At 44.3% G+C, this 17,863-nt stretch overlaps 1 protein-coding gene across 3 annotated transcripts in view; it reads right to left on the reverse strand.

Annotated features, from left to right (window-relative positions):
* Positions 1 to 4,910: 4,910 nt before the first annotated feature.
* IMPA2 (inositol monophosphatase 2) overlaps positions 4,911 to 17,863 on the reverse strand; it is a 61,039-nt gene continuing 48,086 nt past the window's right edge. For 2 of the 3 annotated variants that reach the window (XM_019711363.2, XM_019711364.3), the window contains 3 exons: positions 7,687 to 7,795; positions 6,813 to 6,964; positions 4,911 to 5,466 (listed from right to left, as the gene is read on the reverse strand). In XM_019711363.2, the coding sequence (XP_019566922.1) occupies positions 5,351 to 5,466; positions 6,813 to 6,964; positions 7,687 to 7,795 (377 nt within the window). In that variant the 3' untranslated portion in view covers positions 4,911 to 5,350. Of the gene's footprint in view, positions 5,467 to 6,304; positions 6,355 to 6,812; positions 6,965 to 7,686; positions 7,796 to 17,863 lie in introns of those variants that run through there. The other variant, XM_088797897.1, reaches the window with a different exon arrangement.

Raw genomic sequence — 17,863 nt, forward strand, 5'->3', positions numbered from 1 at the left:
TGGGTGGTCTCTACAGGAATGGTGTGCCTCTACTGGGGGTTGAGGGGCTGGAAACTGTTTGAAGGGGTGATAGGAGCATCAAGTAGCCACTAAGGCCCCCCAACACTAAAGTCCTGTGGCTCTGCACAGTGTACCATCTTCCTATAGGTATCAAAAGTGGGGGCCCTCATGCACAGTGGGCATTAGACTCCTTAGTCCCAAAGGAGACCCCAGTCCTTACATGTCTGGACCCTTGAACTATGTGCTGTTTGGTCACCCTATTCAGATCAGAACAGGAAACTCCTTCCTTTAGATAGCAAATTTAAAGGATAGCTGTGTCTAAACTAGTCCAGATGATACTGGGGCCATTTTCCTTCTGTGTGACACTGCCACAGTAAACATGTTAGGATGAGATTTGCTTTCTAAATTGAGGAGTCATAAAATTTAACTCAGGAGGAGAAATGGTCTTAGAATTTCTTGACTCTCCTGACCCTGAGCTGCTCTGCTCTCTGCAACCAGGAATTGATGAAACTGAGACTGTAAAGTATGAAAGCCCCTATCTCTCAGAAGCGCCTGAATGCCTATGGGCTCCCTCCTCAACTGACATAAGAAAAATTAAGAGTGCTGAACCCATAAAAATCCAAATAGATCATTCCAAACCCCTGCCTAAATTGTGTCAATATCCACTAAAACCGGAACTACTCTAGGGCTCTCACCAACTGTAGAAGACTTAATTAAGCAGGTACTTATAATTCCATGCACTACTCCCTGTAACACTCTGAACCTACCCATTAAAAAACCAAATGGACAAAGTTGGAGATTTATGCAGGATCTACATGCAATTGATAAAACTGTGATACTAAGGTTCCCTATAGTTCCAAATCCCAATACCTTGTTTCCTAATGTACCTACAGACTCAAAATGGATCACAGTTGTGGATCTTCGCCTCTGCTTTCTTTAGTTTCACAATTGACAAGGAGAATCGATATTTATTTGCTTTCACTTGGAAAAATCAATAATATACCTGGACTCTAATGTCACAAGGCTTCACTAAAGCCCCATCCTCTTTTTCAGAGGTTTTATATTAAGACTTGGCAATCTTACAGTTCCCTAAGAACTCTGTACTCTTTCACTATGTAAATGACTTAATGCTTATGTTCTCCTACAAGGGACGACTCAGAAATAGACTTATCTATTACAGTAATTAGATTGTAAAGGCCATAAGGCCTCCAAGGAAAAACTGTAATTCTCAGAAGAGAAGATCCACTACAGGATTTGACTGCAGAAGGCATTTCCCTCTCACCTGAAGAATAAAGACCATCTAAAACTTGCCTGAACCTACAACTAAACAATAAAGGAGTTTGCTTGGATTTGCAGGATTTTGTAAATCTTGGGCTTCAAATTTTTCTTTGACCGCCTCTTCCCTGTATGAGCTTATAGGGAACTCAATTTCAGAGTCCTGACCCTGGGAAGATAATCATAAGCAAGCTTTTAGCTGATTAAAATTAGTCCTGCAATAGACTCCAGCCCTAAGGCTCTGAAATTATACTAAACCTTTCACCTTACTTGTGCACAAGCAGGATTACCAGGCTCTAGGAGTTCTAACACAAGAACATGGGGGAAAACACAGACCTATTACTGTAGCTCATAATCAGACTTAGTAGCCAGAGCATATCCACACTGTTTGAAAGCAGTAGCCATAGCAGCTAAATTGATGGTATTAGGATATGACTTGTACTAACAAGTACTTCATACTGTTGAGAGCCTATTAAACTGATCAGACTCAACATTTTTCAGCAAGTAGACTAACATTTTATGAGATCCTTCTCCTTTCACCTTTAACTTCTGTCTTAAGTGCTGCAACTTGCTTAACCCTGCTACCTTACTACTCTTACCTGACAATGGCACAAATCACCATAACTGTGTAGATATGGTATCAGTTATTGAGCCCTCACATGGACTTCCAGGACACACCATTAGACAACCAGACTTGATAAGCTTCGTTGACGGGTCCAATGCTATGAGCAAAAGGAAAATATCAAGCAGGATATGTTGTAACAACTGAGCTATTGGAAAGGGGATCCCTTTCCCAATTTAAATCTGCTTAACCAGCAGAACTGCACACACTCACTCAGGCTTGTCAGCTATCCAAAGGAAAATCAGCAAGCATTTATACAAACAGCAGATAAGCCTTTGGGGTGGTCCATGACTTTGGTATATTATGGAAACAGAGAGTTCCTCACTTCTAGTGGAAACCCAATAAAAAATGGACTCCAAGTAAATTAATTGCTCTCTGCCATTCTATTGCCTAACTGAATTGCAATTATTAAAATTAAAGTGCATTTAATTTTAACTAGAAAAACAGAACCTGCGTATCAAGGACATGTTCTAACAGACTTCCATGGTAAATCAGCCAGCACTAAAATTGTCCCAATATGCAACTTGAATGAATTCCTTAAGATTGTTTCTAGCCAAATTATTTCTAATGTATATATAAGACAAAATGAGGCACCTGAGCTGAAACAACAATGTTGGGGCCAACGAGAGTACAAATTTAATATTAAATGACGACTCATTGAAGGCCCAAATGTTCTCCTGGTTCTTCCTAAGTCCTTAAAAGCGCCATTATTACCAAAAGCTCTACATTCTGTAACTCATCATGGTACAGATAAAATGATCAAAATTATGAAAAAGTATTGGTGGGGTGACTACTCCAGGCTTAAAAAATTGGTTTATAACCAACATCTGACTCATCAAACCCATAACCCTGGAAAGACTATTAAGGTATTAGATAGAGCCTCCCCACAACCTACTAGCCCATTCGAACACTTACAAGTGGATTTCATTCAATTGCCTCTGTAATGGGTTGTCAATAAGTTCTTGTAATTGTTCTCAGGATGAACTGAAGCTTTCCCATGCAGAAAGGCTGATGCCAAAATCATGGCTAAGAAACTTGTAGAAAATATATTTACTTCATGGGGTATCCCTGGAGAAATCGCCAGTGAGAGGGGGAACTCATTTCCAGACAAATAATTAAACAATTAAATAAGGTGCTGCTGACACAATGGCATTATCATTTGTCTTACTGTTCTCAGTCATCTGGTAAAGTCAAACAGACAAATGGTAACTTAAAACTAAAGCTGGCTAGATTAACAGAATCAACTGGCCTGCCCTTGCCAAAAATTCTACCATTGGTTTTGATGGCAATCGGATCAACACCCATGGGAAAGCATAAATTAACACCTTATGAAATAGTAACAGGAAGAACTATGCCTTTGATGATAGGACCATATGTGTCTCCTGTATTTATAAATTCTGATGACTCAGTATTGTAAAGCTTTAATGCATTATGCAAAGAGTATTCAGGTAAAGGAAATTTTCCATGATCCTCCTACAGAAGATTGAACTTTCCACAACTTAGAACCTGGAGAGCGGGTCTTCTAGAAACAACGCCTAAGAAACATTGCCCTTGAATCTCACTGGAATGAACAATACCACGTTATCCTCACTACCCAGATGGCAGCCAAACTTCAGAGACTTGAACCTTCGGTCCACAGCTCCCAATTGAAAAGGGCTCCTCCAGACTCTTGAACTGCAAACCAGCCAGAGACCTAAAGTTAAAACTGACCCCGGAGGTTCCTCCCCAGAAGCAGAAGATATCTTGGACAGTTCTTCCATGATGATGGACGAAGATCTTCATCTCCAATATAAACTCTTTATCCCTTCTATTTGCTATCTGCTTTTTCTCTCTAATAATGCCTGGGAAGATGACACTATAATTAGGATTTCCCAAACAATAGCTAGTGCAGGAAACTTAACAGTTATATTTGTCACGCTAAACCAAAATCAGTATATGAACAGAGACCTTTTATTAACCCTATAAGTAATTTCACTGGAATCCCAAATGCCACTGTATGCTTCAATTGTTATACAGGTCCCTTTCATAAAGTTATAATACTAAATCCAAATACCCTCTATTCCTTGTCTCAATTTAACACAACCCTGGGAAAATGAGATTTACTGAATATATAAATAAAAGGCACTACAGAGCAGCCAGTGTAAACCAGACAAACCATTTGTAGGCTTGCTGTCAGGTCCGTATATTTAGGTGGTCTTTCAATACGTGCTAATACAGTATTTGAGTCTTCGTTAAATGATGCTAAAACCTTTATACCAACCAATGGGTCCATAAATGCTAATACTTATGAGGGAGCCATATATACACCCCCTGGCTACTCCTTTATATATGGAGGTTTTGGCAATGGTCTCTATGCTTCAGCAACTCATTGTCTTGACAGCTGCAAGATGAAAGGACAATGTGTTCTTGCTGCATTTACTATTCCATTCGTTGTCTCTTCATAATACCTCAGAAACTCAGCATGGGCCTACTCCTTTGAATTTATACTATCAACCAAAGAGAAATTTATCAGCAGAATGCCAACCCCTCTGGATGGGTGTTATCTGGACAGTCCCTTCTTCCTTGGCTTTGAGTTAGTACAAATGACTATGTGATCAGAATCTTATCCTTAACTCTGGCAACCACTGCTGAGTGTATTGCTAAGGCCACAGCTGTACAACAAAAGTCCCTAGGCTCTGTTGCTAAGGTGGTTTTATATCATAGAATTGCTTTAGATTACTTGTTGGCTAAATAAGGAGGAGTCTACCTGGATCAGCTCTTGTCTTGTGGAAACTCAAATATAAGAAATCAATGAACAAGCTACTTGGCCAAAGCAGACTGATACCTCATCAGGTGCATGCTTTGATTTATTTGATACTAACTGGTTTCCTTAACCCTGGCTAAGGAAAATCCTCTGTCTCTAGGTATTATCCTCCTAATAGTCATCATTAGAGTCTTAAATGCATCTACAGCTGTGGGTTTTGGGTGTTGTTTGGGGAAACAGGTGACATACTTATGGAGGGAAACAGTTCAGTAGAGCGCCATTATTTTGATTTATTACATTCTGAAGTACCATGGGGGAGGGCCTGAGAACAAGTCTGCTTTATCAGCAGTTCTAAAGCCTTATTACCTGAGATTTGCATTCTGGAAAAAAAATTGAGACTGAATTATCAATTGTCATGAGATTTGGGTTTTGGCCCTGATTGAAGAACCTGTGCTAACCTGGAAAAGGCTATGTGAGATTAAAAAGAGAAACCAACTAAACACCAAATCCCAGTGAAAGACGTGGATTTAACCAGAGTCACACGCTTTAGCAGAACACCTCCCTTTGGGATGGTTAGGAATGCAGGAGCCACTTGACATGAGTGCAGCCTGCTCAAGGCAACTTCTTCCCCAGGGGATCGGCTGTCAGCTTCAGCATTCCCAGGAAGAACCAGTCCTTGGGTGGCATTTCTCTTTGTCCTCTGTTCCCCTTCACTTCTCATCATCCCGCCCATAGTTAATCGTTTGTAAGGCCTGAGCTATGAGTGTCGCCATTTCTCGGGTGCCTGCAGCAACCACTCTGCAAGACATGAGGTCGAGAGGTCCGCCTGAAGACAGAGAGGGAGGAGAGGGCGCCTGGGTTACTGGAGAGGGCAGAACAGTCCCAGATAACAACTCAGCATGCACACATTCCAAGGAAAACAAAGCTCTAGGGCCATACTCAAGACGGAACCAGTGTGGTCTACATGTGAGCTTGGTCAGACACAAGGGATACATCTTTCAGCATCTGCTCTGCCCCAGTATGAGTGCAATGGAAGTATCACAGACCAATGCCATCCAGGAGGCCATGCTGGGAGAATGTAGTCTGAGATCTAACATTCAAGACTGAGATTCAAATGACTGGTTAGACCAGGACAGTGGAGAGTAGGTCTCACCCTCTGCGCTGCATGGGTGGCACCAGGGACCTCATGAGTTGGCCTTTCTGACTGGCAACCTGATGTGGCTGCTCTGGGGACCAGGCAGCTGGTGGTGGACAATGAAGTCCTGCATCCTATCCTCCTGGGGAGAAGGGATAGGACTAATGGCCTTGCTGGTGCCCTCTGCGCACACTTGGATGCTCACGCGATTAAATTCAGTGTCAGACTTGTTATTAATCTGAAAGTAGCCTGCTTGGCCTTGCCACCTACGGCTGGTAACTCTTCAGTTTTATACCTTTCTGGTAGCTCAATTAAGGCCTTTCAGAGGAGAAAGGAAAAAAGTAGAAATCAAATGACAAAATACCCCTTACACATACCCAATAGTTAAAAGGGAGCCCCAGTATTTTCGCTAACAAACTAAAAAGCTAGGAGGGAATAGGGTATAAAAGGACTCACCCAGCCTCTGACTGGTTATTCCTAAACATTAGATGAGTGATCTGCTCGAAGCTAAGTGGACGTAACAGGGGCAGAGATGCTAAGGGATTCACCCCGTGGGGTCAGTCACTGGGACTTCATGACCTTGAAGCAGAAGGAACAGGTCACCTTTTGGATCTATTCTAAAACTTCACAGGGCACCCACACTATACACGGTGCTGACCCAACACTGAGCTACAGAGCCTCCTCTTCATTGACTGGGGAGCATGATACTTGCTCTGTCAGTCTCATCGGATCTTGTGGGGTTGGAATGTATGTGCTTCGAAAACTGTCAAATGCTATATAAATGTAAAGCGGTGGTCTGTTCTGATCCAGCCATATATCCTGACCCTAGGGTCTATTTTCATGCCTAGATGCATAGAACAGGAAGGCAAGAAGTGTGGGAAGGTGTTGGCCTACTGCTTTTCCAAGGCCCTCGCCTGGTCTCTCACCAGTAGACTCTGAGGAGGTGGGGGATATTCAGTCTGGAAGCGTTACTCAGTCTAGTCTCCGCTGTTGTATCCCTGGGGACCGAGGGTGGGCCAAGGGTCAAAGGGGCTCACCTGAGGTGTCCATCACAATTCCCCCCGCTTCTCTGATGATGACGGTGGCGGCGGCCAGGTCCCAGCAGTGCAGGCCAAACTGGTAATAGGCATCTGCGGCCCCCGAGGCTAAGTGGCAGAGAGCCAAGGTGGAGCTCCCGATTACTCGGACCCTGGAGAGGGAAGAGAGCAATGCACGTGTGAGTAGCACCGTGTGCAAGTTGGATTGTTCTTAAATAGTGTGCATGCTTACTTTATCCAAAATCATCCCCTCTGTTGGGCATTTCCAGTCATTAGAAATGAGCCACAGGGCTTCTACCAACAAACTCTAGATTCAACATCTAGCACCCAATGCAGCACTGTCCAGTAGAACTTTCTGCGATGATGGAAACATTCTGCACTGTGGTAGCCACTAGCCACCTGTGTCTCCTGGGCACTTGAAATATATTTTTTAACTCTACTGAACTCTAACTTAAATTTAAATCACCTCATGTGGCCAGTAGCTACAGCACAGACCTAGAGGGAGGACAGGAGATAAGGAGGATTGACCTGGATTTATTTTTCTAAATGTTTACTAGAGGAAGTTCATTTAGGAGGGCTCTAAGGACATACAGGATTCGCTGGGTGGGTGGCTTGAGATCAGTTCCTTGGTTTCTCAAAGCTGCTCAGAAAGGCACAAGGTCCTCTGTCTGTTTTCTAACAGCTGGCTGCATGAACTCACATACTGGACAATGCAGAACCACGTGACCCCTTGGGCCACAGCACACGCTGTGTGTATTCTTGCTCCTGTCACAGGGATCTTTTCCTCTTTCAGTCCCTGGGGAGTCTGTAGCAAGACTGTGTTTGTCACTTTCCCCCTTGGCCCCAGGGTGTTCCAGGAACTGAAGAGTCATACCCATGAGCTTTGGCGTGGAGTAACCTCTCCATGTTGCTCAGGAACAGTTTCAGAGTAGCAGGGTCACGTTTGGGACCAATTTCTGTTAGAACCAAGGCCTTTGAAAGATCTGTAATAGAAAGAATGTCCCATAATCAGAAAAACGAAGTCTTGGTTCTAACTGAATAGTCCGGGTTTTCCCTGAAGCAAACTTCAAATATCAGCCTCTTATTCCTTTTAGAATCTTTTGACTGGTTTATGCTATAAAGTTTTTCTGATAGCTATGTTGAAAAATAAGGACGTAGTAAGAGAGAGAAACAAAATCCACACACTATCCCATCATCATTCCTTCAAAGGCACTTTCTGATTCAGATTTCAGAGGGAGCAGATTTTTCAGTTCTCTCTCTTTTCAGGAATAGTTAGCATGAAGAACCTGGAAGAGTTTGGTGCGTTATGAAAATCACCATCATTCAATCACAGATAAAAACAAAATGACTCCAAAGTGGGACTGCCCAATGTCTGAAGAAAAAAAATGTCTCATCAAATAAAAGTATCTTTAAAAACCTTTCTCTAACTGCTGTGACCACAGAGATGGAAATATCATCCCTGTGGAAAAAGCAACTTTTAAGTAGTATCTTTGGAAAGGGAGTCCTGAAGAGTAACCCTCTCAGCATAAAGGTTGACACTGTCGCTGTGTGGCCTCAGCAGAGAGCAGCGAGATGCTTACACCAACCCCACAATTCCTGTGATGGGAGTGGCGGGCTGCCTGTGCCAGGAAGCCAGCCCATGGGCGTGGGGGGACGTGACCAGGCTCCCTTCCTGTGCCTGACTCCCTGGTGGGGGACAAGCAGCTTGTCCTTGCTGTGCCACACACCCAAAAACAACCAAGTGTAGTCTGTCATGTCTTGTCAGGCCCGTTGATCAGGCATTATCAGCCATAGCAGGTGTGCTCAGAGAACAGAACACTCCATGAAGTGGGGGGGACACACACCACACAAACTATTTCACTTAGTGGCCCAATCCCATGTCGACATCTGCAAAGTCATCTCTCACTGATGGACCAGATGATCAGCGAGAAGGCACTCTCTTCTCAGAGAGAATCTATACCCATTTTCCCCTTTTCTTAAATCAGAGGCGCTCATTTTATACTTTAAACACTTTCCGAAAACCACTTGGCTCCACACCAAAACTACCTGCCTTTGGGAGGTCTGAATCATTCCTCCAGGTACCCCCAGCACCAATGCTGAGCTAATGCGCCTCCCATGTGTCTGTGTGGGTGCACTGGGCAGTGCCCACAACAAGGGATGAGGGAGCTGGGCAGCTCCAGCGTCTCCATGGACAGTAACCCTGCCAAACTTTAACTCCTAACCCCACCCTCCCTGGGCTGCAAATTGAGATGTCATTTTCTCTGGGGAAAATGGACTTCTTTTGAAGAAAAATACATTAACAGGGCCAAACACAGTAGGTACTCAATACAGTTATTGAAGGAATGAATGATTTCCCTCAAACACTGGTGTGGGGACAGAGCCCCAGAGAGCAGTTTGCAGGCTCTAGGCCTCATGTGGAAAGGTGCTGGCTGGGGTAGTAGTGGCCGTCAGCTGTGGCTAGTTGGCTGGCAGCTGTAACCATTGAGCCATTGGCCACTAATGAAACTGCTGCGGCTACGGAGGAGAGTGGAGGAGAGTCGAGGAGACTGGGTTGGTTGGCAGCAAAGCAGACAGCAGGTCACACGTCGTGTGAACCCAGCCTCCAGTGAGACCATAGTGGTATGACTCCCCTACCTATGGCTCCGTGGGTGTTCCTTTTTGGTACCCTAAGAAGCCCAGGAAGTCTGGCTGTGCCCAGAAGGACTGGTGGTGCCCTGAGAAACCCTGGCTGTGTCCAGAGAGCCTGGCTGTGCCCAGGATATTGCATTCACCTCCAGGCTCCTCGCACAGGGCCCCTCGCGGAAGATGCTTGTTGCGTAGATTGTGAGGCCAGACCCTGTAGGGGTGGAGTGTGGGGACAGACCCCCAAAGAGCAGTTTCCAGGCTCTTGGCCTCGTGGAAAGGTGCTGGCTCGGGTAGTAGATGGCCATCAGCTGTGGCTAGTTGGCCGTCAACTGTAACCAGTGAGCCATTGGCCACTAATATAACTGCCGTGGCTACGGAGGAGAGTCGAGGAGAGTCGGTCGGTTGGCAGCAAAGCGGGCAGCAGGTCGCACATTGTGTGAACCCAGCCTCCAGTGAGACTATAGTGGTATGACTCCCCTACCTATGGCTCCGTGGGTGTTCCTTTTTGGCCTAGCAATATCCTGCGTTCTTATGTGGGGAGCGGGAGCAGAGACCCCGCAGGCCGCCCCGCACGACAATTGGCATTAAGGAAACATTGATAAGAGTTTTGTTATTTGGGTTTGTTTGTTAAATTACTAGTGGTTTAAAATTTAGGGGAGGAGTTTTTGAATGAAGTAGAATTTTGTTGGCTAGCCTAAGAATCTAATCACTATGTACAACACTATTTTGGGTGGAATGAATTCTGAATTATAAATATTTAGTTTAAAACACTCTTTTGAATAATAACACATTATAATTTGGGGAATGCCCATTAACTTAAAAAAGAAATTAGATTGTGTGCATGTGATTTTCGCCAGGGAAAACAAGGAGGCAGGATGAGTTGTTTCAGAGGAGGCCACGGAGGAAAAGGGAGTAAAGCAACAATGGCATCTTGCCTAATCTTACTTCTAATTTCCTTACCTAACTTCAAATCTTACATGCATCCACACGTGTACATTAAGATCATATTTTTAAAAACAGTTTTATAGGTTATTCTGTTTGTTTGCTCTTTTGATATAACAATGTATCGAGTATACCTTTTACCATGGTTCCATATTTGTAACGACTGAACGCTATTTCACGCAATGGAAGAATTGGTTTAACCTTTCTCCACACAGGATCATTCTCAATTCTTGTTATTATAAACAATGCTATCTCTTTCTATATACGTTTGTGCAGTCACGTTGATATATTTTCAGGTAAGATTAATAGAAGTGGGATTTCTGAATGAAAGAGTGTGCAAACTTTAGAATTTGATAATTAAAGAAGACATTGAAGATTTCCTCCCAGAAACTAGAAAGCTGGTCATTCGATTTCTATCGGTAGATAAACATCTACTTTTAATCAGGTTCATAAGACATGACTACGCCTTCTGTTCTCATTAGAGGGAGGGGCTGGCTGTAGAGTAACTAGAGGGAAAAGTCCCAAGAGTGCCAGCCTAGGCAAGCAGATACCCCCACATACAGGGCTGATACAGGAAGAGCAGGAATTTTCAAACTAAGTGCCACTGGGCTATTTCATAAGAGAAATTAGCAAAGTGTTAGAAACAGTAATTGCTCACATTTACCAAGCCCTTACTCTCTTCCAGACACGTCCATGTATGCTTTCATTCCTCTACCACATTCGCTATCTCACTGCCCTTGTTTCACATCTGGGGAGACCAAGCTTAGAGAAGTGACCTGCATGAGGTCATACAGCCCTTAAATGGTGAGGCCCAGACTTAAACTCAAGCACGAGTGGGGATTATGTGAAGAAAGAGTTTCTTCCCATAATTTTCAATTTCTGAATAGATATCTCTGTACCCATTTCCTTCCTCTTCTTCTAGCTGCAATGTACCTATTCTTTCTCACTCTTGCTAACATATTTTTCCCCAAATGAAATTTAGAACAGAGTAAAAGAAGTCTGAGTGCTGCCACCTACAGGCAAAATGCTTTGTTTTATTTTGCCTCAGATAAAAAAATGTAAAAATTACAATCTCTTTTACTTAACAGCTTCTTATATTATGATTATTTCTAGTTATCCACAATTATTATGGTTTTTGCATTTTATTACCATTTATCCTATATTTAGAATATTTTAGTTCTTAGACAAATGCTAATATTTTTAAAATTTAAAATAATCTGTGTCTTTATGGGTATGTCTGTGGGAAATGGACAGCTATTGCTTAATGGGTACAGAGATAAAAGTTTTGGAAATAGATAGTAGTGATGGTTGCACAACATTGCAAATGTAATTACTGCCACTAAATTATACAGTTAAAATGGTTAAAATGGCAAATTTTGTTATATATATTTTCCACAATTAAAGAAAAATCTAATAGTAGATTTTGAAGTAGGGCATCTGTATCAATAAATAGATTTTAGGGTAAAAAAACAGTCTGTGACTTCCAACAGTTTGAAAACTCTTTTTGAGCAAAGTTAGAATACTCAATATCAAAGAACACTGTTGTCTTAAGAGAAATTTTACAACTTAACAGCAAGAGAAGCAAGTTTCATGTACACATTGAAATATATACTAATGGAGAAAAAGGCGACTGCTTTAAAATCTGGACAATATCCCCTCTGCACATCAGCTGGTTTTGCTAAATGTAAAGCTCCTGTGACAACGCTTATGCCAGCATATATTTTTATGCACGTGTCCTAATTCTTTCAGACATCTCATAGACCGTTAAGCTTTTTTCATATGAATATTCGTTAAGAGCTATTCATATGAAATAAAATTTAATTTTATTTAACTTAGAAATATAAGTACTAAGAACAAGACTGGTGGTTGGGGGTAGAAGTAGGCAGAGAGGGAGTGGGAAGAGTGCTTCATGGCTACAGGGTTTTACCTTGGAGAGTGCAAAAATGCTCAGCATTGTGAATGTATTGCCACTGAACTGTTCACTTTAGAATGGTTAATTTCAGGGCGGTTGGATGGCTCAGTTGGTTAGAGCGCGAGCTCTGAACAACAGGGTTGCTGGTTCAATTTCCACATGGGCCAGTGAGCTGCGCCCTCCACAACTAGATTGAAGACAATGAGCTGGTGCTGAGCTGCCGGAGGGGTGGCTGGATGGCTCAGTTGGTTGGAGTGTGAGCTCTCAACAACGAGGTTATCTGTTCAATTCCCACATGAAATGGTGGGCTGTGACTCCTGCAACGAAGTTTGAAAATGGCAAGTGGACTTGGAGCTGAGCTGCACCCTCCACAGCTAGATTGAAGGACAACGACTTGGAGCTGATGGGCCCTGGAGAAACACACTGTTCCCCAATATTCCCCAATAAAAATTAAAAAGAAAACACAAAAAAACCGAATGGTTAATTTCACATTCTTTGACTTTCACCTCAATAAATTATTTTTTAAAAACAAAATAAGTAATTTGGAAAAAAAGAGTATTGTTTAGAGTCCTAGGAAAGACAGAATTGGAAACCTATGTAGTAACCATGTAGAGAGAACCTCTCCCAACCCCCTCCGATAAAAACAGACAGAACAACTAGGAGAGCAACAAACAAAATTATAGATGTCATCTACAAAAAAACTATATTGACAAGGTGTATCCAAACCCCAAAACACAATGGGTGGAGCAAACTTCCAACAGCTACTAGACAGTGTGGCATCGTGGTATCAGGAAAAAAGAGAGAAGCGTCGAACATCTATTGGACCTGAGAACAGGAGAACCTCACAATCACTAACAGCCACTCACTGGAAACCAGTTTGGGCCAATGTGAGAAGAGCTGTGCACACATCAATTCATGGGTCCCTGATATGGGGTGCGAAGTAAGGTCTGAAGGTAGAAACCTGACCAGCCCTATGATCTCTTTTAAGTGACTTACCAGGGCCTCTTAGGGCAGGTCCCAGTTCTGAGTAGAAATGTATGGGAGTGAATTCCAAGTTCACTAGATGGAATAACAGGGGCAATGGAAAGAGAATTGATCCAGATTACAGTGAAAGAGGGGAACAGGGCCAAAAAAATAAATAAAATAAATAAAATCTAAGGACAAGGCCAATTTTTTTGGACACTTTTCAGAAACACAGAAGAGGGAGCTCTAGAGCTGTGAAACTACAAAAACTGTCTTGACTAACCCAGCACTCCCAACTCCAAAGTTCAGGAATATAGATTTCTAGTAGAAATAAGTAAAAGAAAAAGAATCATGGTTGAATTCCATACACAATTATCATAAAAAAAAATCAGGAGCAGAATAATATCTCTCTAATCAAAGAATGTCAGAAAGATTGGTCCACAAAACAGATGTAGCTTTATGTAAAAGAAATAAAAAATATATGAAAGAACAGTGTAACTCAAAAGTAGAGGGTGTGGATGAAAAAGGGGCCACATGATAAACCTGACAACCACAGGTTTAGTATGTGGAGGCCCACATGGTGGGCCCTACAAAGTCAGAGACCAAATTTAACCACGTAGGATGGTCTGAACATAAAAATTCCTAACTAAAAGCGGGTCATGTCCGGTAGTCACATCCTTGGCCTGTAGCTTCCTTGACAAAGGTCAATCTTTACCTTAAGTGAGCCTATTTATTGTCTCCTTGCATCTAAGATAACATAACCTTGGAATGTCAAAGTAATACTTTTTCCCAGGCCCCTCAGGGTACAGCCCACTGCACAAGAGCATGAGACCACAGAACCTCTCATTGTTATCTTGTTCCCCGAATACCATCTCTACGTGTTGTAAATATTAATTATTAACTATCCTGTACCCACCAATGTAAAAGAAGTACATGTCTCTCCATTTTACTTTTTATCCAATCCCAGAGATTTCCCTGCTTTGCTTTCTCCCACCCCCTTAATCTACCACCAATGGATTTCATGTAACCGTCCTTATGTCTCCTCCTTTAATTCTAATTATAAAATAAGCTGCAAAACTGCCATTCTCCAGAGCATTTTTAAAATCCATTGAGATTTTGCTTCCTGGTAATTGTCATCAGTTTGGCTCAAATAAACTCATTAAACTTCCCTACAGGTTTGGACGTTTCTTATGTCAACAAGAGGATAGAACATAGGAAAGAATCAGAAAACGTTTCAGTCCAGATGATTAAACTAAATGAATACAGAATGAATAAACACAATACACCACGCTTTACAAGAAATAGAGATGAAAAAGAGATTTTTTTTTTAAGAGAATGCTTATAAGAGTTTGAGCCAAACTGATGACAATTGCCAGGAAGCAAAATTCCGACAGTTTGAGAAAATGCTCCTGAAAAAGAGATTTCTAAAAATTGAAAAAAAACCCCACGAAACTTAGTGACTTAAAATGATACAAAATTAGGTCCAAGGTGGCAGATTAGGTACATGCTATTCCTACTACACCTCAGGATCACACCAAAAATCATAGAACAATCAACCTCCAGAATCATCTGAACACTAAAGAGAACCCCTATAACTAAGGATATAAAGAAGAGGCCACATCAAGTCTGGCAGGAGGAGCAGAGATGAGAAACAGGCTGACTCCAAATCCACAGATAGAGCATGAAAGCCGGAAGGGACACTTTGGTGGCAGAGGTCCTCCCTGAAGAGAGAGGTGCCCCCCAGCCCCATGCTGGGCTCCCCAGCACAGGGGAGGAGTTCCAGGAAGAGGAGTTCCCACAGCATCTGATAGTGAAAATCAGCGAGGACTCTGTCTGCCCTTCCCAGTGGGGCAGAAGGCAGCTGGAAACCCAGACGGTCTCTTGTAGAGCTGGCACAGGGACTTGCTTGCTCGCAGGCACTCACCTGCTCTCTGGCGGAAGGGGTGGCAGCTTGGGAGGCCCAGGGATGTGCAGGGAAGGACTGAATTGAGTGGTTTCGGTGTGGGAGCTGGAGGGATGGCAGCCATTGTTGTCCCTTCGTGGCGCCTGATACACGTGTGGCTTATGGATCGGGGGGGGGGGGGGGGTTGGATCTCTGCAGGTTTAAGCCCTCCCCCAAAGGGCCAAGTCTGGGACTGCATTGGTCTTGTGGAATCTGCGGGTGTGCACTGCCTTAATGATGCCCTGGGTCCCCACCCTCCACACAGCTGGTACTATATTACCTGGGAAACTCTTGACTGCTAGGCTGCTGGCCCTGCCACACAGGCTGCAGAAGCCTGTTTAAAGCAGGTGGAGGGCCTGTGGTAGCCCAGGAAACGTTTGCTGGTGGGCAGTAACCCAAGACTGGGGCTGCAGCGTAGAGAGCTGGTAGCAGGCCTGAGATTTAACTGACTTTGTAAAAACCACTGACACCCCTTAGCTCCCTGGATCCCCACCCCGCCCACCTAGAGCTGTATCACCAGGGATGCTCTGTGCACTGGGGATACTCTGTTGCGCCTATGTGGCCATCCCTGCCCCCACAAACTGTGGAGGAGGTTTTTTACTGCAGTGGACAATCTGCAATGGCCCATGGGGGATTGTGATGGTGGACAGTGATCTCAAATCTGTGCCACAGCCACTTGGGAGCAGCTCTCAGGAATTTGCAAGCTTGAGGCTGGCTGTAGTGTTCTCGAGGGCACTGTGCAAGGTAGTCACAGGCCGGGCACTGGCATAAGAACTGAATCAGCACTAACTTTGTAAAAACCACTGGTCATGTCTCGTGACACCCTTGAAGTCCACCCCGCCCAGCTAGTGCTGAATTACTGAGGGCACCTTCAACACCAGGTCAACCAGCCAAGCATGCGCCCCTAAGGATGCTTTTTCAACAGCTGGGCATTACAGGCAGCTGGAGGGTGGCAATAGGCCTAGGATACCTGAACCTTTTGCTAAGCTGCCTCAGGCCCACTATTGGTAGCAGTCAGCCTCAGTTCACAGTGAAGCCACCCACACATACTTCCAGGTCCAGTACAGGCAGCAGCAAACCACATATAGCTTTGAGGTTCCTATCAACAAGTAGCGGTGGGCTGGTAACAGGCAAGGTTGAAATTGCCCTGCACAGGAGCCCCACCCAAGAGACACCGGAAACAACACACCCAGAGGCCAGCCTCAGACCACACCAGAGCACTACCTGGTTAGCCCCACAAGCAGCATACCCAAAGGGGGTGGGTCTCAATAGGCACAAGAGCCTGTAGGGGTGAAGCCTCCTCTGAGGGGTCAACCCCCACAGAGCAGCTCATACACTGTGGGCGTAGCCAATCCTCACAGTTAGTCAGCCTGGGAGTCAATCCCACCCACTGACATGCCAAAAGTAATCAAGGCTCAACTACAACAGGAGAACACACACTACACACAAGGGACACTCCTGAAACACACATACAGGAAACTATGGAGACTGTGCAACTGGACTACACAGGACACATACTACATAAGGCGACCTAGTAAAGACTGAGAGACATAAGAGATCGACCTAATACATAGAAGCAAATACAGAGCAGCAGCCATAATGAGAAAACAAAAAAACATGTCCCAAATAAAAGAACACGAAAAACCTCCAGAATAGGAACTGAATGAAATGGGGGCAACCAACATACGAGAGACAGTTTAAAACACTGATTATAAGAATGCTTAAGGAGGAGTGACGTCATAGGAATGGCAGCAGAGAGGTGGTCCTCTTGAGTTCTCCTCCAGAACTTACCACAAATTGAACATCTGTAACCCATCAAAGGACTCTCTGCTCATCACACAGAATAGCTAAGAGACTCCTACGAAGGTGAGCGAGCTGGGCGAACAGGGGAAGAGGGAAGGGAGCGGAGTGGAGATACAGCCTGCATCCAGGACTGCGGAGATGCAGGGGGCCCCAGGACATAACAGAGACCACAAGAGCCAGGAGGTGGGCTCTTTCCCTGTGTCCCACAGCTGATTTCCTCTTCCGAGAGAGCAGCATATCCAGTCTTTGAGGCAGTAACCTCAGCTGAGGCCTCCGGCTGGGCCCTAGGTCAGACAAAGGACAAAAACAGCATACCTGGGCCCCTCCCCCCACTCTCCCAATCCTACCCCTGCCCTTCCAGAGATTCAAGCAGCCCCTGAACAGGAGTAGTGTCAGATTACAGAGGAGCAGTAGCGCTCAGGATCTGGCAAGACCCGGTTTGCCGCTGCTGTGACCCAGGGAAGAGGCTGGGAAGAATATGCCACTGTAGGGCTGGGAGACAGAAAGACTCCTCCATCCCCAGCCCCCACCTTTTCTGGCCTGCCTAGGGCAGGGCAATTACAACTGTGGAGACACACTCAGGGGTCAGCAGCTGGTTGAAGAGGCAGCTCTGAGCTTTCAGCAGCTCAGAAATCTCTGGCCCTACAGACACACACACACACACACACACAGAAGAAGTACTCCAAGACTAAGGAGACCTGGGCACAGGGCTGGTTATGTTACTCTCAGTGCGCATATGTGCAGGCAAGAGCAGAAACTGCACTGACTTTGTAAAATTTACCATCCAGACCCCATAGCCCCTCTCATCTAGAACTGCAGTCCCAGGGTCAATCTGGGCACCAAGGGGGCAGCTTTGCCTACACA

The sequence above is a fragment of the Rhinolophus sinicus genome, chromosome 4 (assembly GCF_057876585.1).
Source record: "Rhinolophus sinicus isolate RSI-liver-muscle chromosome 4, RSI-T2T, whole genome shotgun sequence".
Taxonomy (NCBI): Eukaryota; Metazoa; Chordata; class Mammalia; order Chiroptera; family Rhinolophidae; genus Rhinolophus; species Rhinolophus sinicus.